The sequence below is a fragment of the Bidens hawaiensis genome, unplaced genomic scaffold (genome assembly GCF_021521415.1).
Source record: "Bidens hawaiensis isolate Kalapana, Puna unplaced genomic scaffold, B.hawaiensis_p1.1 tig00018482_1, whole genome shotgun sequence".
Lineage (NCBI taxonomy): Eukaryota > Viridiplantae > Streptophyta > Magnoliopsida > Asterales > Asteraceae > Bidens > Bidens hawaiensis.
This window is the reverse complement of record NW_027492790.1, coordinates 195,278-216,425: the sequence shown is the minus strand read 5'-3', so window position 1 is coordinate 216,425 and position 21,148 is coordinate 195,278. Positions and strand designations below refer to the sequence as shown.

The 21,148-nt window shown below is 32.6% G+C and overlaps 1 protein-coding gene across 2 annotated transcripts; it reads right to left on the bottom strand.

Moving 5' to 3' along the window:
* Positions 1–8,991: 8,991 nt before the first annotated feature.
* On the bottom strand, positions 8,992–14,784 carry LOC143556130 (receptor-like serine/threonine-protein kinase SD1-8). 2 transcript variants are annotated; one of them, XM_077045546.1, is made up of 7 exons: positions 13,312–14,784; positions 10,706–10,873; positions 10,432–10,625; positions 10,107–10,317; positions 9,777–10,014; positions 9,542–9,692; positions 8,992–9,426 (listed from the first exon to the last, which is right to left on the bottom strand). In XM_077045546.1, exons 1-7 carry the CDS (start codon positions 14,609–14,611, stop codon positions 9,118–9,120), a joined length of 2,571 nt encoding a protein of 856 aa, XP_076901661.1. In that variant the 5' UTR covers positions 14,612–14,784; the 3' UTR covers positions 8,992–9,117. The 2 variants fall into 2 exon arrangements, with proteins under 2 accessions (XP_076901661.1, XP_076901662.1); XM_077045547.1 differs by having other exon boundaries at positions 10,432–10,619; positions 13,312–14,780.
* Between the last annotated feature and the right edge of the window lie 6,364 nt (positions 14,785–21,148).

Genomic DNA, 21,148 nt, shown 5'->3' with positions numbered 1-21,148 from the left:
AAGAAGGAATCTTTCTTATGGAACGATAGTGCTCAGATTGCTTTTAATCAACTCAAGACTGCGCTAACAACTTTTCTTGTATTGTCTCTACCTGATTTTGCTAAGGTGTTTATTGTAGAGACAGATGCCTCTTTTAAACACTTAGGGGCAGTCCTAATGCAGGAAGGTCACCCTTTGGCTTTTCTTAGAAAAGGCATTTAAGTTAAGCAACAATCTATGTCTGTTTATGAGAAGGAACTACTTGCAATTTTGATGGTTGTCATACATTGGCACCATTATTTAATTGTTAAGCATTTTTTAATCAGAACAGACCAGCAAAGTCTTAAATACCTATTGGATCAAAAGGTCAGTACACCTCTCCAACAAAAATGGTTGGCAAAGTTGTTGGGATATGACTATGAAATGGTGTATAAACAAAGGGTGCAAAACAAGGTAGTTGATGCCTTGTCAAGGGTGGAAGGATTAGCTCTATTTCAAATGGGACTGAGTTCTATTGATCCCTATCTTTGGTCAATAATAAAACTCAGTCGGGATCAATACCCAAAGATTCAAGCTTTATTACACAAATTGCAGCATACATCACATGTACACCATTATACCTGGGATGAAAAACTGTTTAAAAGGAAATCCAAGGTTGTTATCGGAGATAATTCACAACTCATAAAAGATATTTTACATTTGTGTCACTCTTCTCCTATTGGTGGGCATTCAGGGTATCATGCTACTTTACACAGACTTAAAGAACTATTTTATTGGGAAAAGTGTGATAAGGATGTGATGCAATGGATAAAAGGACTATCAGATTTGTCATAAAGCCAAATATGAACGGGTAGCTGCACCAAGCCTGTTACAACCTCTTCCTACACCTACTTCTAGTGGTTTTTCAAAAGCCACCGGTAAAGACTCTATCTTTGTGGTCATTGGCCGGCTCACTAAATATGCCCAATTTCTAGCCTTATCTCATCCTTATACAGCTGCTCAAGTTGCTCAAGTTCTATTTGATAATATGTTCAAACTACATGGGCGTCCTACCACTATTGTATCTGATCGCGATCCTCTCTTTTTAAGTCAATTCTGGAAAGACTTTATGAAGCTACAAGGAGTTCAGTTGAATTTCTCTACCGCCTACCATCCACAAACTGATGGTCAGACTGAAGTTCTCAACAGGTTTTTAGAGACTTATTTAAGATGTATGGTAATGGATGATCCTCTTCTATGGCCTAAGTGGTTGGCTCTCTCCGAGTGGTGGTACAATACCACTTTTCATTCTGCTATTAGTATGTCACCTTTCTAAGCCCTATATGGTATTCTTCCACCTATACATTTACCATATATTCCCAATGATACTAAAGTCACTTCAGTGGATGAATGGTATCAAGCCAGAGAAGCAAAGTTAATAACTTTAAAATCTAATCTTGCTAAAGCTAAGAATCGAATGAAACAAATGGCAGACAAAAAGCGATCACAACGAACTTTTAAGGTGGGGAATTGCGTTTATGTCAAATTACAACCCTATGTTCAGACATATATAAAGAAACATCATAATCAAAAGTTAGGGCCTAAATACTTTGGTCCTTACCGGATCACAGAAAAGATAGGAGCTGTATTATAAGCTTACTTTACCAGTTGATTCACAAATTCATCCCACATTCCACGTGTCATTGTTAAAAGTTGCATTTGAACCTGCTACTTCAGTAATTCCTCTGCAACTGGATACTCGTTCCATTGTCCAACCACACGCTATTTTAGATCGGAAATTACTAAAGAAAGGTCGACGTTCTGGGGGTCCAAGTACTGGTTCATTGGATGAATTTACCTGTTACAGAGGCTACTTGGGAAGACCTCGAGGATTTTCAATTGCGCTTTCTAAATTTTGAATCTTAAGGTCAAGATTCGTTATATCGGGGGAGTATTGTTACATTAGTAATAGTTAGCAGTTACTAAGTCAAGAGTGGGTTCTGTAACTGTTAGAAAGTTGAGGATACCATTGAAATTGGTTAGTTAATTGTAGATGGTCGAGTCTGTATAAGTAATTGTGTTACCAGTAATAACAGTAGGCTTGATTTAGTGTGAACACCCTTCTTCTCTGATTTCTCGTTCTACCATAACAATGTACCTAAATATAAGAACGAAAATATTAAAAAAAATTAACTAGCCATAAACTAAATAATTCCACACCATACCTATCTACTATAGTTAAACTTGTTTATTGCACCCAATCAGAGATAACCATATCAAATTCCAAGAACTGTGTGTAAACAAGGACTCTTTAGATGTTCAAATCAAATCAAGATTAAACAATAAAGTCTAACAAGGCTCATTTAATAAAAGTTTTTGGTTTTAAAAATGGTGGAATTATTCATTAACAGAAAAAAAAAGGTCAGGGGGAATGCCTCTCTTTTATCCTTCTTTTCAGAATAACGATTGTCACACACCAACCTACGGCGAAAATGCCGGGGCGTGAACTGATTGCTCACAGCTCTGAAGGTACTATCTTGCAATAATGAAAATTTCAATATCTATTAAATTAAATTCAATTAAAACCAAATATTCAATACAATATCCAAAAGCAAATAATTCACCAAACAAACATAAATCAATGTCTTGTTTATTTCTCTATCTTGAATCCTAAGTTCTCTTTCAAATCTCGACTTAACTTCACATCACACGATGACCTGCGTATGCGTTAAAAATAAAATAGAATTTATCAACACAAGGTTGAGTGAGTAGCACACGATGTATATATAATAGACATATAAATATGCAACAAGTCAAATGAGATAAACAATTCAACCAATGAGCAAATATAAATGAGCTGTCGATAAGCACGATGGCTATTACAACTGTCGTATGATCATACTATTTTGAGATTATGCTGGACCTCTCCGAATGCGATTCACAATAATCATTTAAGCACGTAACAAGTACGGTATAAAATTGTTAACACATGTGACAATAGTTGCAATTTGTGTATTAAATAGTAGGGAAATAATATATAAAACGCATATGTCCTCAAAACATTGAAAACAAGTAAAATAGAGAAATGTGGTACTCACCTCAATAAACGAGCAAAAGTGAATAGATAATATAAGAATGACGATCGCGGATCACGCGTTGACGATATAGCCTATAAAGGAGATGAAATGCGGAGATACTAAGTAAAGGAAATTAATCGGATTCGATGGTTAAATATAATTTAATTAAATTATATTATTAGTTTTTAAATCCTTTTTAATCATACTTAATATAATATTTTATTATATATAAAAACATTTGTATAAGAGTAAAATACATCTTTTAAAATTACTTAATTCGTTAAAATATATAAGTATAATAATTTGCCTTTTAAATATATATTAAATCCAAAACATTAATTTACGTGGTTTTATTTATACGTATATATACATATATGTATATCTAATTACACATATACGTACATACATGAACGAAAAGATGCGAGAAAACATGAGTATCATAGTCGATTTTTAATAAAAATAATTTATTTAGTTATTACTATATTTATTATATATTAAAATATGATTTAAAAACAAAAGATACCAAAAATATATATAAACGGGGTGGCAGGTACTCGAACCTGCGACACGCCACTCCGTAACCAACGTATTAACCAGCAGGGTTACCAGCTACATACGCTATAAGTTAGGAAGCAACATTTATAAATAAACGCTACCATAACATAATCATAAACAAACCCTAACAACATCAATCGGTTAATCAGATTGATGTTGTTTTAATAGATGTTAGGGCTTTTGTTAATGACAATATCGTGATCACATTGCACTAAATAATTACCTCGAACGATAAACAGAGATGGATTAATTGATTCAAACAGTGGCCGACGAGGGGTGGTGAACGAGCAAGTAAACAACAAAACTAATACTTAGTTTTAGGGTGAATCTTGCCAATTCATGAAAGTTATAATTATATAACTAATTAATAAAACAAATAAATAAACTTGATAAGTACGGAAATTTTTATTGACGAGATAGCCCAGGCCCATAAATGGGTCGGGTAACGGTTACAAACGAGATATAGGAAACCCGAATTGTTACCACGACTTTTTTGTGTGTTAGGCCACCGCACTCTCTAAATTTAATAAACCCATTTCAATTTAATTAGAAAAATATCATTATTTTTATCTCAGCATTAAATTGTTTAAAAATGGCCCATATAACCTCTCTCTTTTGTAGGTTAACACATACATACTGATAAAGGAAACAATCTGTAACGGGAATGAAACTCTTGTAATCCAAATTAAACGGCTATAAAGGATAATCAAATGTCCGATTGTGATACAGACACACAACACAAACAATAGGGAAACGAATTTCCAACCAGATACACCACCACGGTTAGAAACTCGGGTCTAAAAACACCATCCAACTTGCCAAAGTTGAACTAGCATAAACAAATTAACTCTTCTCAAAATCCATTGAGATAAATTAACCAAATAAAACTCTTCATAATCGTAAACTCATCTCCCCTTTGCCTTTCTACATATGTTCGATACATAAAGAAAATAAAAAGAAAACTAACCCACTACTTAACCCATGATGTCTAAACACGGGTTTAGGGCCGGCCCACAGGGTGTGCAATGTGGGCGGCCGGCCGGGGCACGTTCGTTTTAGGGGCACAAAAGATTTTAAATTTTCCTAATATTATGTATATAAATTTCTTTTTTTTGTGATTTCTTTTGTAGTTTTGACCCCGTTTTAATAGATAGAAAGGAAGACATGAGAAGTGTTGTGATTGTTTTTTTGTTCCAAGGTGGTAATCGGAAGACCTGCGAAAAAGAAAAGGAATGATATGAAGAAGAAGATAGTAGGGGCATTAATGTAAAACAACAAAAGCCTACCTAATAAAAGTTAAAAGTCTATTAACTAAGAGCATTCTCATCTCATTCCCTATAATTATGTGTGGGGAGTTTGCAAATTATAGGGTATGTTTGTGAGTGATTGTGAGTGTAAATTATAGGGTGGAGAGAGAAATGTAGTGATTTTTTGTAAATTTTGGGAAACATTTGGGAAACATTGTTTGCCCCTATTTATTTTTTAATATTTGTTGGATTTGTTGTGAGTAGAGGAGAGAGAAAACTGTAATGATAAAGGTATAAAAAATATTATTTAATTGAACAGGAGAGAGAAATTTAGTGTTTTTTATTGTAATTATAAAGATAGGGATGAAGAATGAGATGATAATACTCTAATATATAATTCTTTAACCCACTATGTGTCTATTATTTTTTGTTTTATTTTTAAAAAGTTTTATATTAGCCTGATAACACAGACTTGAAATGTGTGGCTAGAGTTTTATTAGTTACTTATCTATTTGATTTTAATTAAAGTAACTAGAGTCTTTTTTCAATTGAAGTTTAATTAGTTGTTACTTTGTCATATAGAATTTAGTTATAGATGTTATTTCTTTCTTTTTGAAAAACGGTAGTGTTATTTGATAATAGTTGTGCTTGCAATATATGGATTGGTTGGTTGAGAGAAAAAAAAGTTAAGTGTAGCAATGGTAGACCGGTAGAGAATAATCAAATATAGACTATTTTATTTATTTTGACTATTTCCTTTTAAACTTATAATTCCGTGTCACTGTTATTGTCATGATAAACTCATTTTGATGTTATGATTTTTCTTATTGTATTTGATTTTAGCAATTAATTATGTCAGCTAGACAACCATATGGCGCTACGTAAATAAGAGAAAACTAGATTTTTGCTAGAATGCTAGGATAATTTCATGAATAATCATTTAGTCATTAGCTATTATGGTATTTAATTTTAATATTATATTTTAGCTTTGTTTATTGTTATAACGTTAATCGGCATTTACAAAAATTAGCTTATAAATTTCTTTACTTGTTCGAGCCTACGGGCCTTTTTATTTCGGCTCGGCTGAGGTATTTAAATCCTCAGAGACGGTCCTGCACGGGTTACTTAAAAAAAATAGAAAAACAAACATGGAAACGGACAAATAAACGTTGGATCTAAATTGCTAATAGATATAGACTTGAAAATAAAATGTGGCTCCATTTGCTTAATTGATGGGCTGGATTATGGTGTCTTTGGGTTCGGGTGCGGGTAAATTCGTGATCCAATTTACCCATTTCATGAACCTGGTGTATATCACATACCTATTTATAAAATAAATTATAGAAGTTTTCTTTAAGTTTGAATACCAAAAATTGGAAGTTCATCGTTAAGGTTAATGATTTATTGTATGTTTGTCAATTGCTTCAACTTTATATATTTAGAATGTATTGGATGTTGCAATTTTGAATGGTCTATTTATTTTTTTTTAACTTGTATTTTTTGTTGCTAAAAAACATATTTGTACTAGTTTTGGAACCACAATTAAAAATATAATTTTTTTTTGAAACCACAATTAAAACGAACCAAACTTATTTTTACCAAAAATAAATGAACCAAAATTTTTTAAACATTAATAAGCTAACCGATATTATCTTTAACAAAGTATCATCGTAGCTTGTGCTAAGGTGGAGTGGGAGTGCGATTTGATTGCTTATTTTAGAAGTAGTTACGTTCGTTTAGTTAAGTAAAAATTAGTAAAAAAATTGTTCGTTTATTTTCGCTAAAAAGGTACTTCGATCGTTTATTTTTGATAAAAAAGTAGTCTGGTTCGTTTATTTTTATTAAAATGTAGTTCGGTTCGTATTTCTGTTAATAAATAGTTCGGTTCGTACTTATGTTAAAAAAAAGTCTGGTTCGTCTATTTTTGTTAAAAAAAAATTAGTTTAGTTCGTTTTTTTTAAGTTTTTTTTTTTATTTTTGTTAACAAAAAGTTCGATTCATTTATTTTTGGGTGATTATGGTATGGTTAGTTGATTATGTCTTGATTGATTATAGTTTAGAGGTTAATTATGTAATTTGGAGGTAAGTTTTAAAGAAGGACTAAAGCTGAGCAATTATTTAACCACAAGGACTCATATGAATCACAAAAAAGGGTAAACTAGTAATTTCAGTTCAGGGACTCAAATGATTCATTTTTGAAACCAAATGGACTCAACCAGTTCCAACTTTCTTTTGAGGATTCATTGTGCCTCCGCCTTAAAACCACAGGGACGCAAACAATCATTTTCTCTTTTATATATGATCCAACTTCGAACTCCTATGTATATACACACACATACTGTTAAAGGAATCAATCGGTAACGGGAATGAAACTCTTAGAATCCAAATTAAACGGCAAAAAAGGATAGATCAAATGTCCGATTGTGATACAGATACACAACACAAACGAATAATAGGGCAACAAATTTCCAACCAAAGATACAGATACACCACCACAGTTAGAAACTCGAATCTAATAACAGCATCCAACTTGTCATAGTTGAATTAGCATAGACAAATTAATTCTTCTTAAAATCCATTGAGATAAATTAATGAAAGAAAACTCTTCATCCCCTTTGCCTTTCTGAATATGTTCGATACATAAAGAAAATAAAAGAAAACTAACCCACTACTTAACCCACGATCTCTAAACATGGGTTACTTAAAAAATATATAAATAAAACATGGAAACTGACAATTAAACGTTGGATCTAAATTGCTAATTAGATATAGAGTTGAAAATAAAATGTGGCTCCATTTGCTTGATGGGCCGGATTACGGTGTCTTTGGGTTCGGGTGCGGGTAAATACATGACCCAATTAACCCATTTCATGAACCGAATCACATACCTATTTAAAAAGTAAATTATAGAAGTTTTCTTTAAGTTTTGAATACCAAAAAGTGGAAGTTCATCGTTAAGGTTAATGATTTATTGTATGTTTGTCAATTGCTATCGACATGTAATCGGATCAGATGTTAAAACTTTAAAATATTTTGAATGCTTCCACTTTATATATTTAGAATGTATTGGATGTTGCAATTTTGAATGGTCTATTTATTTTTTTAACTTGTACTTTTTGTTGCTAAAAAACATATTTGTACTAGTTTTGAAACTACAATTAAAAATATAATTTTTTTTGTTGAATTCGAATTGAATCAATAATTCAGAATACAAACTCGAATCAAATTTGTGGAACCTATTTTGAATTTGAATCCTCCTTCAAAATTTTCAAAATTTAATTGTTGGCGCACCCATAATTTTCATCACAAATAAGAGGCCGGGCCCGATTCTTGGGCAGTGTAGCCTGTGCAGGGGCACAAGGCCCAAATGCTTAAAGGGCCCAAACGTTTTTCTTAACTTATATAAACTTTAAGGCCTAAATTCAATTTAATTAAATAAAGAAGAACTAGGAAGGCCTTGAACACATAGACATAAATTAGACCACAATGTGTTAAATTATAAACAGACCAGTTTTTTTTTAAAGTGGATTATTAATAGTAACACGTTCTCTGTCCAAATAATCTAAATAAACTAACTTTTTTTTCCATTTAACTTTTGTGAGTTTGTCTAAGGGTATTATTGTAAAAACTCCAAACCCGGGCAACCTTGCACGTGATTTTTCAAAAAAAAATGAATAAACTTGACAATGGGTTTATAAAGCCAAATCAAAATGTAATATTGGTTTCATAACATCAATAACTGAAACTCTTAATATTTTGTTTTTGTTTAGAAATAACACCTCTCGTACTCAAATATAAATACCCCTTCAATGCGAAAAAAATGTAAAAAGTAACTAGATGGAAAAAAAGAGCAAAGGCTGACAAAGGGTTGCGTATACACAAGGTTTTTTTTCCTCAAAACTATCTCCAAGCATTTGTATTGTGATATCAATATAACTGATGAGTTCATATTATAAAGAGGAGGCCCAAATTCTATCTTACACGAGGCCTAACTTTTTTTATCATTCTCGGAGACGGCCTGAAAGAGGCTGTCTTGGTACATATTAGGGCAACTATATTTTCTGAAACAGTAAGTTTCTAGATGACACATTGAGTGTACAGTATTACACTTTTACAAAAATAAGCAGGAGAAAATCATCTATAACCGTTCATTGGTTGTGTAAAATGCGAAATAAAATTCTCTTTTCTCATGAGAAAAAAAAACAAATAATGCACAATAATATAACAAAAGGGATATACAATATACAATCAATATTAGAGGATGGCTAACCTAATTTTGGCTATCTGCCATGTAGCATTGTCACGGTTAGTTCGTTCGTGGTTATAGATTCATCTTGTTTACTTGACGACCCTTTTTCAGAACCTCTTTTTCCAAAACCGAATCCAGGGTGCTTCGGTTGTGGTAGGTTTATAACGTCACTGCTCAACATTAACAACACTTTTGACATATTTGGTCTATCGTCTGCATGTTCTTGAACACATAACAATCCAATTTGTATACATCTCAATACTTCATCTTGTGCAAAATTGTCCCCTATTGATTCATCTATTAGTTCTAAAGCATTGCCTTCTTTCCATAAGTCACATATCTAAAATAAATATTGTTACTTTAGTAACTAAAATTGTAAACTAAAAGTACATGGGATTAAATTAATGCAATCAATTGTAGAGATGTTATATGTAGTGTTTTAATTAGTTACTTACATGTCCAATGAGGTTGAGTTGGTTACTGGCATGGTAGAATCCTCTATTCTTTTTACCACTCACTATCTCGAGCACTAAAACTCCAAAACTAAAAACATCAGATTTTATTGAGAAAAGTCCATCCATTGCATATTCTGGTGACATATAACCGCTGCAAAGGGAAAAAAATAAGACAATAAAAAAGTGTGTCGTGACGGGAAATAAACAAGGAAAGGCACAAAGTTATGATCCTTACAGTGTTCCGACAACTTTTTTTGTTTCTGCTTCGGTTTGATCTCCTCCAAAAATCCGTGCCATACCAAAGTCAGATATTTTTGGGTTCATTTCCTTATCTAGTAAAATATTACTCGCTTTAAGATCTCGATGGATGATTCTAAACCTTGAATCTTGGTGAAGATAAAGAAGCCCTCTTGCAATCCCGGTTATGATAGCGAATCGTTTTTGCCAATCAAGTTGTGGGCTTTTCTCTTTATCTACAATGAATTCAAGAACCATGTTTAACCTCAACTATGAAAGCTGGGTGCATATTTAGGGAAAATATGTGATAGAAGGGGTAGAGACTCACTAAAAAGAAAAGTATTGAGACTTTTGTTTTCCATGTACTCATAAACCAACAACTTTTCTTCAACTTCAATGCAACAACCTAGTAGTCGAACGAGGTTTCTATGTTGAAGTTTCGCTATTAATCGGACCTCGTTTGTAAGTTCTTCAATTCCTTGGCCCGACGTTGTTGAAAGCCTTTTTACAGCTACAACTTGGCCTTCCATTAAAATGCCCTGATATAATAAACATTCGACGATAAAAAAAAGTCACTTTTATTTTTCTACACCAAGGTGATGTCCTATAACATATGATATTTAATATGCTTTTACAATGCATATAACATTTACCTTGTAAACACACCCAAACCCGCCTTGCCCGAGTTTATTTGCATTAGAGAAGTTGTTTGTGGCTATAACCAAAGTCGTAAAATCAAACAATGGCAAGTCAAAATCATCTGTTGTCGTTTCACCTGAATAATCTCTTTTACTTGCCACAATAATCCCTCCATTCATCATGAACTCATGGCTTCGTTCATCTGGACCTATATCAAAGAATGTATCATTATACTTACTGTTTTATAACTGAAAACTAAGACGTTTGACTCATGAAAGTCAAAATTACCTTTTCTATCGATGCTGGAATTCACGGACCGTTTCATTTTCTTCCTCCATAGGTAAAGGAGTATCAACAAGATTAATAAAACAACACAAGTGCTGACTGTAATGGATACAATCTTTACAACATTGTTGTCTGAGCTATTTTTAGATATTCCAACAGTAGGTGATCGGTCTGCAGTGAAATCAAAAACACCATTATGGATACTTCTAATGCAAAATTTTAAACTTATGTAATGTTAAAAATACAAAAATTACTAAAATAATGTTACTTTGGAAATGCAAGATTAAAAGTTATATCAAAAACCAAGTATGAATTTTGCTATGACGTCTCTTCGATGTGGTTAGTCATAGGAGGCGCCATCCGGCGACCTCACTCATTAAACAGGAGCCAAATTAACCACAACATATGCCAAATACCATTCTGACGCCATTCTCTTAACGCCATCCCCATCCCCCTTTCTTGGTGACTAAAGTCACTTCAAACTCACCAATCATATGCACACACACATAAATTTACTTTTTATTCTTTTTATTTATTTTTCTTGTATTTAAAGATTACTTAAACAACAGCACGCTAGTTAAAGATGAGCAAATTAAAATTTCACTATCTACATAACAATAACCTGACGTTTTAAGTAGTCAAAACTAGTTAAACTACAACATAACAAAAATTAAATATGAGTAAGTTTATAAATGAAGCTACCATCATTTTCAAACGTGTAACCTTTAAAGTTCAAAAATTACATGTTAACCACATACTTCCTCAATTATTGTAATAAAGGAATTTTATCAAATGTTGGTGTGAGGATGGAGCCCATATGTATTTGGGAGTAATTGGACGGTCAAAGCAGGTGGCCCCATGATATTAAAATGTTTACAAAGCATTTATGAAGGGTAGAATTGGAATATGAATTTTAAGAGAGAAAATATTTGATTTTGAGGATGAAAGAAACTGAATTTAGATTGATTCTTTCAGATTTTAAATTAAATTTTATGTCACTTTCAAATAATTAATCATTTCAATCAAAGCAAGTAGTTGTTAGATATGGATATTAGTTTAAATAATAATATTAGTCATAATAATTTATACAACTTCGATTAAAAAAAGTCCAATTTAACTTTCCAGATATTTTGGTGTCAAAAGAATGGTTTACTTGGTAAAAAAAATATAAACATTAAGTAATCATAACATCTAGAAAAAAAGAATGGTTCCTTCTATTCTATGTTCTCATTGTTCATCTTCCGTAGAAGTTTTGGATCATGTTTTTTGAAGGTTGTTATTTGGCTTCTAACATCTGGAAATCGATAAGTCATTGGTTGGATGTGGATCTCCCGATTAATAAGGGTCATACGGATATTATTAATTGGTTGGATTCGACTAGATGGGTGAAAAAGAAAAAAGAGGTTGTTGAGGCGATTATTTTTACTGCTTGGTGGATTATTTGGAGATCCCCGAATGAGGCGATTTTTGGCTCACGAATCGAATACAAAGATTCTCTGTTCGATTCAATTGTGATAGTTTCTTATTTGTGGTCCTCGTCTTGTAATTGTAATTTTCGTATGAACTGGATAACGTGGCCTAAAAACCCGTTACTTATCATGTGATTTTGTTCTTGTCCCCGGTTAGGCTTTTCTAACTGGGTGTGTGTTTTATATTCAAGCTTGCTTTTCCATAAAAAAAATAAAAAAAAATCATAACATAAGAAACCATTAGTGAGGGGATTGAGAATTCCTTATGGTATCTTAGTTTTGAGTGATTTCTAAATGACTATACTACCCTTTTCTGTCAAAATCATAGATATAAAATTTGAAAATGAAAAAAGTAAATCATATGATGTAAAATTAAAGTAAAGGTAGCAAAAACAGTCAAAATCTAATCAATATGAAAGTTTAAATGGTGATTAGAAAGTTTATGAATTTAGACAAAGTAATAAAGGTTAAAGTTGGAACTATATGGACCATATGTGCAACTTTCCACACTAGCCTGTCGGCAAGGGTAGTTAATTTCACATGTTAAATTGGTTAAAGTTGGAACTATATGGACCATATGTGCAACTTTCCACACTAGCCTGTCAGCAAGGGTTGTTAATTTCACATGTTAAATTAGTAGTCCAAAGTTAATAGCTTATTAAGATTTTGTGGTTACAAAATAACTTTTAATGCATGACCACATTTAATCATTATATATTTTTCTCTTTTGCTATCTTCTTTAAACATGTGTATATTAACTAAATCATTTATTTTTCTTTTTAAATTTTACATTACACTTTTTGGCTTTTATTTTAATAAAAAGTATATTTGCAAAATTAAATCTTTAACTTATCTAAAACTAAGAAAAAATGTTCTTTTTAAAATGTTTAGGTATTTATAAAGTATTTTTTATGAAGTTTTGAAAATATGAAGACTTATTAAACAGTTGTATTTATATAGTATTTTCAAACTTATTTTTGTTATTTTGTTAATTTAGTAAGATTGCTATTTTAAATATAAACATCATACCATTATATAACTTAAATGTAATGTAATATAAGCAGACTTTTGTTTTCTAAACAAATCTTTTTTTCTTTATTTTATAAAATCAGTCTGACCAGTGAACAAGTAAAAACGTACCCAAATCCGAAGCTGCAGCTCTCACATAAAGATCTTGTCCACCTTCAGAATCAGCATACTGTCTCATATCCAAAAGATCCACAGCCCAAATCACACAACCCGACCCGTTTCCACTAATATTCGTATTAGCATAAGCCACACAAGAACAATTTCGTCTACAAATCTCACCACATTGACTCAAACTCAACGTCTGGTCAACAACTCCTTTCGAACTCTCGGGTAATTTCATGTTCTTCATCAGTAAAAACCCGTCCGACCCGCATTCCATCTTGGAGCTCCGAACGCACCCGTCCAACCCGTCCCGTAGCTTCCACGCTTGCTCGTTTTTCGGTCGAAACCCCTTCATACATTTGCAAAGAGGGGAAGCGTTCGCATCGCAGATGCCCCACGGCCCACATTTCCTATACTCGTCACACTGGTCACGTGGAGCGGACCAGTACACGTTCCACGTGCCGGAAGATTCCACACACGTCAATCTTTTTAAAGAACCAGATGACGTCATAATTAACCGTGAATAAACCAACTTATCCCTCATTTCAAAAGAATACGAAATCTCATTATTATTATTTTCAAACTCGAACTCGATTAAACTCACGCCTTTCATCTCGGGCACCCCACTAAACCGTAACCCGTTCCACGGCCCGCTTCGATATAACGTTTTCATCTCCGGTCCTTTCGATAAAAAAATCTCCGGGAACCCGTCTAGGTTCATTTTAAAATAATAATCACCCGAACCCGGATCCATACTCGTCTTCCAAGACCGTAAAAACTTATTTTTACCCGTTTCCCGGGCCCACCCAAGTTTCATCCTGGGTAATAGAGTATCCGTTGGGTTTTTAAAACTTTCCCACAAATAATTATCCGGATTCTCATCGTTTTCCAACCTAAGCACAAAATTACCCGAATCCAGAAGCTCTGCCACCGTGTTAACCGTCGGAAGTGACAAATTCGACGTCCAGATCGCGGTTTCACCTTGGTTTAAAATTACTAAACCGCTTTTATCGCTGATCGTTAACTTCCCGGATGACGAATTAACCGGGGAGTCTCTATTAGCTACCCAAACATATGTTCTTGGCTCAATTTGCTTGTACCATATGCCAACATACCGATTATTATCGCCTACGTCGAAGAATCCTAATTCGAAAACTTCATGTTTAGAGACAAGAGTTTGATTAATATTAAGAGGTTGTGTGGGTGTGATTGTATCAATGGCTAGAGAGAATATAAGGAACATGAAGAAGAATATGATGATGGTGGAATAATAATAATAATAATAATAATAATAATGTAGTTTTTTCATTATTGAGAGAGTATGGCAAGCAAATGTTTGTTTAGTTTTTGTGTATTGAATTGAGGGATTCAAATGTTCAATACTTTTAGTTTGGAGAAGAGAATAATGGAGTGTTAGTTGACCTTATACATGTTTGGTAGGTGTTGATTTGTTTTTATTAGTAGAAGATTATTATCAAGGTTGAAAGTTTTGGAGATCTTGAAGGTTTATAGGTGAGAAAAGGACATAGAATATTAAAGAACCAAGTGAGTAACCTAGTTTGTTATACTTAGGTTTTTATTTTACACTATTAAGTGTAGATTTTGTGTCCTTTTTAATTTGATATAATTATTTAAAACGCTGTGCGTCTAACTTGTTACAATATTCGATAAGGTAACCTTAGTTTCTCAAACATTGTAAGATAACCGTAGTGTTATAACTGATTTTGACATACAAATTTATAACGGTGTGTTGAACATAGACAATGGTACTTCAAACCATTAGAACAACGTGTTAAATATTTTGATGTTACTTGAATGTAGTTTTGGTTTGACGCATAGATTACAGCAGCTAGTACGTCAAACATGTACAAAGATGCGTTCAAACCTTTAAAACATTGCATCAAACTTTGCAAATTTATTTTGGTGTCGAAATTCGTTTTTGACACATAAGTTAGTTAGTGGTGTGTCAAATACGTACGATGGTGTGCCCATCTTTGAAGGTTAATTGATCTAATGTAGTAATGTGTTTTGATGCGTAGTTTTTATTAAAGTGTTTAACAAATTATGACGCGTACAAATTTTTAGGGTTGAATTACTATTATTAAATTCGTTATGATGAAATGATTGCATTCTTAAGTTTTTTATTTAAGGGTTTGGAAAAGAAAATGTAAGAAAAATTTTTCATTTTTCATTCCTGAGTTTTTTTATAAAGAAAAGAAAAAGAATGGAAAGAAAAGAGTTATGGTTTTTTCCTCAACAACTCTTCAACAAAATATGGTCTGATTGTGAAGGAAAACTTTATAGCCTGTTACAATATTACTAATTTACTCTATCTCAATTTTCTTTTCTATGTTACTATGAGGACATAATTGTAAAGTTACAATTTTTTTTCCTAATTTTTTCTTCCGATCTAACTCAAGAATGTAATTAACATTTTTTTTTCTTTTTTTTTTAACTCGATAATGCCTTTTAAGTATATAAAATCTTTTCCTTTTTTTCCCTATAAAATCTTATCATTTCTTTTCCTTGTATTTTAAACCCGAGAATGCGATGTTAATAGTAGTGTTTCAAACTTTACAGGTTGCAAATTGGTATCGACATTCAACTTATAGGGACATGCTAGCGATCTACTCCCTCCGTGCCATTATAAGTGTCCAGGTTTGAAAAACACAAAGTTTAAGGTGGATTGAATGATTACTTTTTTTTTCTTACCAAAAGACAATAATGCCCTTGAAAAGTGGGTCCATCAATATTGTTTATTAATATTAGATGTGTGTGTTTAAAAGTAAACTTGAAAATTAGCTAATAAACTTTGAAAGTGGACACTTGTAATGGGACAAATAAAAAAGAAAATATGGACATTTATAATATGATTGAGGGAGTATAATATTATCTGTTATCTAGATTAACTAGATGTAATTCAGCCTACAATATAAAGGCATTATTTTTATCAATCTACGATCATTAAAAGTGATAAAGTCTAGTTTTCATTATTGTAATCGTAAATATAGATCTAAAAAGTGATAAAACTACACTCGAATATTATTAACATACAAAAAAATTTATAAACAACATTAATTATTAAGAAATCCTTACTTAAATAATTTAAAAGTTTTGTAATGATATTCATCTTACGTATATTAAAACACTTTTACGTCAATTATAATATTCTTGAGTATAATTAGCCATGTTCGTTAGGATAGAAAATGATTAGACATATGTTATGTCCTACATACATGTGAAACACTGATTTACATTAAGTTTCCTAGTGGTCCTAACAACGTGTTTGGTTCAAGATCGGTTCATTCACTCTTGTTGCTAAGAAAACATGCATGCTGTAGAGAGAACCTTCCGGTTAGTGATAATGCAGTTGCAAAGAAGCAGCTTCCATTGGCAGCTTGTACCATAAATTTCCTATAGATACAAACAGCTGAGCTGTGTTGACTTGTTGACTTCGACTTGTTAGTATAGAGACTTCAACAAGTGGAACATGGAATGAAGAAAAATGGAAGTGGTTTGTTAGATTTTGATTACTTGGTACATTGCACATTTGTCTGTTTGGTACGTGTTCGATGCATTTGATGAAAAAAGACAATTCAATTACACGTCAGAAAAAGAAATATGAAAGTCTCGAAATGATACGTTTCAAGCTTCTATGAAAATGTGACACGTATTTTAACCGTGAAGTGGATGTTCGCTTGTAATACTGAACCAAATTCTTGTGATTTATTTATAACTGAAGCGATTTTTAGGAATTTCAGTATCTTCAATGTCGTTTTAGTTTTAAGAACAAAAGGTAAGCATTAGCAACAGTTACAAGTTAAAAGGTGTAAAGTGTACACTTGAACTAATATAATATGAGTAACAGTATATTTCAAAATGTTGTCTAAGTCTTTTAAGTAACACTAAACTAAATAGATAAATCACCGAAATGCTCATTTTTTATTGGTTTCTTTTCATGTTTACGAATCTTTTAAAATATAATTGTATCCATTTATTCTCCAATTTGAATTGAACATGTCAACTTATTTTATTATTCCTTTGAACATGTCACCCTAACAAGTAACAACTACTTAAAAAATAACAATTAAGAAAAATAAGTTCATCTCACATAAGCATATCCGAAATAATAAATGGAATTAAATCCGCATTTAAAATTAGATTACAAAAATATTTCAAGGTCAATATATCTATTAAATAATTTATTTGCACTATCTATATTATATATAAAGGAGGGAGTGATGGGCAATGGAGGTAATTTCACAATTACATGACAATGGTAAAAAAGTCATTTCATAATTGGGCATAAAAGGTAATTTGTCAACACTTACATCAATTCTTAAAGCACTTTGTGCAACTTGATGAAGCTTCATCCACCTACGAAGTTACTCTCATGTCCTTTGCCTAATGAAGTTGGAGAAGATCCAAAGGTTTACCATTTGGGGGTTCAAGTAATTATGATAATTATTATAAATTATTATCCACAATACTATCATCTTAAAGTCTCATGATGTTAGCATTAGTTACTTCTGTAGCAACATTTTTTATATATGTGTGTACTTTTGAAGAATTCCTATCAATGTTATATGCATTGCACGGTAGGGGTGCTTATCTTGTTATTATTTAGTATATTCAAATGATTTAACTCAATTCATCTTCCGGATGGTTGTTTGATGTTCCTTTTATTTAAGAAGAAAAGAAAACTACATGTACTGTTCTTTTATACACATTTTTTAATATAATTTAAACAAATTATTTTGATTAATGCGACTTAAAATGAGTATGATTAGTTTTTTTATGTTTTTGGTTAATTATATGATTATTCATGTGTTAACTCAGGCATGTATTGTTCTTTCTTTACATTTTTTTTATCATAATTAAGAAACTTTTTCTTATTAATGCAACTTCAAATTGGGTATGATTAGTTTTTTTTATGTTATTTGGTTAATTATATGATTATTCAGGTGTCAAGTCATTAGTTTTGGATAACAAGAACGATTTATTTACCCAAAACCCACACCTAAAAAGTGTTTATTCAAGAATGGGGCAACTTCATATATACCTCTCAATTAACAAAAGCAGGAATCATAACAGGAGCGAAGTATATTCAAATGATTTAACTCAATTCATCTTCGGGATGGTTGTTTGATGTTCCTTTTGTTGGGTTTCTATGGAATTTACAAACTTAGTTAACCGTTTAACTAGTTATAATTAATGCGGAAACGTGATAGACAAACTAACCATATGAACAACCTAGTTTATTCATTGCAAGATTACCAATAATCTATTTACTAGAAACCCAAAGCTAGGATCAAATGATACGGGAATAACTAAACTATCAAAGTATGTAAACACTTACAATCTTAGCCCTTTAAGAGTTTGGTGGATGGTTGAAGAAGATGATGATGTGAATGCAAGACTTTCAAATGAAAACCCTCAAACCGATTATACCCCGAGCCTCCAACACGCACCGAGCTATGCTAGGGAGCTTGAACACGAAAAACCCGAGCCTTTTTCTTCTTTCTTTTGGCCGTGAGGTTGAGAGAAAGAAAGAAAAGGGTTTTTTTTGTTTTTCAAAAGGTTACTTAAAAGATGTAAACACTTGATCATTATTTATCCTCACATGCAAACACCATCACATGGGTTTATACAAGACAACACTCCATCTTTTGCATGTTGACATTTTGACCAAATTGGTGGGGTGTGGGGCCCACCCAAAACCGGCCCCAACATTATTTTTTTTTTTTTTTATTTTATATATTTTATACTTTATAAAATATATAAACACCCCATCTTTTATAAACCATTTTATAAAAGAATACATAGTTAAATAATTATTCCAATAATAATTATTTGAATAAATAAATTAACCAATTAATTATTTAATACTTTCAAGTAATTATTCAGAAACCCGTTTTTCTGAATGTGTCGTGTTCTGTATTTGTCTTATAGATCTTATCTTAACAAATACATAATTGGTGTGTGTCTAACTCGTTATTGGGTATGACCCGACTTGGATCAAACATAACTAGCCACATTAACTTAATTATGTGTCTCGGGCATACGATATTCCAACAATCTCCCACTTGCATGAGACTCATAGGAAGTTAATGCTAATGGTGAATACCGCCTAACAACAGGTCACCACCCCTAGTATGTTTGACTAAGTGCCATTCAATAACATCATCCCCTTCAAGTCCATACTTGATATGATATAGGTAAGTCTTATCATTACATCCCTTTGTTACTAGATGTCCTGTCAAATCGAAGAGACATAGATTGATCATTCTCTCATTGATTTAACTTAACAGGCCTTAGACATCTAAACTCTCAACACATAAGAGGAACAAATCCCATCTTGACTGCATACATCCTTGTTGACATCTCGTATGATATCTGAGCTCTTTCTTTTATGTCATCGTGTTACCGAAAAACAAAGAAGAGAGTCAAGTTATCAGACTTGATGAAAAGTCAGATCCAATATGCATCTCAGGTCAAAGGACACAATGATACTCGCCTTTACTCAAGGATTACTTATGATCAGTTGCACTAACTCCATGCAGTGATCCTCGAGAGCGGATCATGTCCAATATTTGTATCCCACAAATATCTATGAACCTTGGTGGCAAACCTATGCCTTATATTCATCACATGAATATCAACCAATCCGGGTTCATAATAGTCTTATCTTCATACTTGTTCCCACAAGCATGATCGACTACGGACGTTTAGAACAACATAAGTCATTCATGGATTAAACATGCAAAAATAGAACATAACTCATTTAATAATTAAAACTTAATTAATTTCATGAGATACCCATTACATTCGTTCTTAAACAAACACTAAACACGGATTAAATCCACTCACTAGAATACCGAAGTCCTAATGCACAAACATGACCCTCATGCTTTGGCCTATCGAGGAGCTTCGTGAGTGGGTCCGCAATATTTTGATCGGTATGAACTTTATGAATACATATTTTTCTCTTTTCAACTTCATCCCTTATGTAGTTGAATCTGCGCTCAATGTGCCTCGTTTTCTGATGAGCACGAGGCTCCTTGATCTGTGCAATAGCACCCTCATTGTCACAGAATATCTCTAGGGGCTCCTGAATGGAAGAGATAATCCCTAGATCCATGATGAACTTTTTCATCCATGCAGCCTCTTGGGCTGCCATTGAAGCGGCGATGTACTCAGATTCTGTAGTGGATAACGCGACAACATCCTGCTTCGAACTCTTCCAAGAGACAGCGCCTCCATTTAAGATGAAAACATATCCCGACTGTGACCGAGAATCATCTCGGTCAGTTTGGAAACTCGCATCCACGTAACCCTTTACGACGAGTTCCTCCTCACCAGACCCATATATTAAAAACATATCCTTAGTCCTTCTAAGGTATTTTAATATATTCTTGACAGCCATCCAATGACTGTCACCTGGGTTGTGCTGGTATCTACTTGTTATGCTTAAAGCATACGAGACATCCGGTCTAGTGCACATCATTGCATACATAATAGATCCTATTGCCGAAGCATAAGGAACATGCTTCATCCTATCCTGCTCTTCCTTAGAGCTAGGACTTTGGGATGAGCTTAATACGGTTCCTCTAGGAATAGGCACCAAACCTTTCTTAGAGTTTTCCATCCTAAACCTCTTTAGGATTTTATCAATGTACGCACTTTGATTGAGTCCGATCAATTTCCTTTGTCTATCCCTATAGACTTTTATTCCCAAGATATATGTCGCTTCTCCAAGATCCTTAATTGAGAAACGACTACTTAACCACGTTTTAACGTTTTCCATACTTGGTATATCATTTCCAAATAAAAGTATATCATCGAC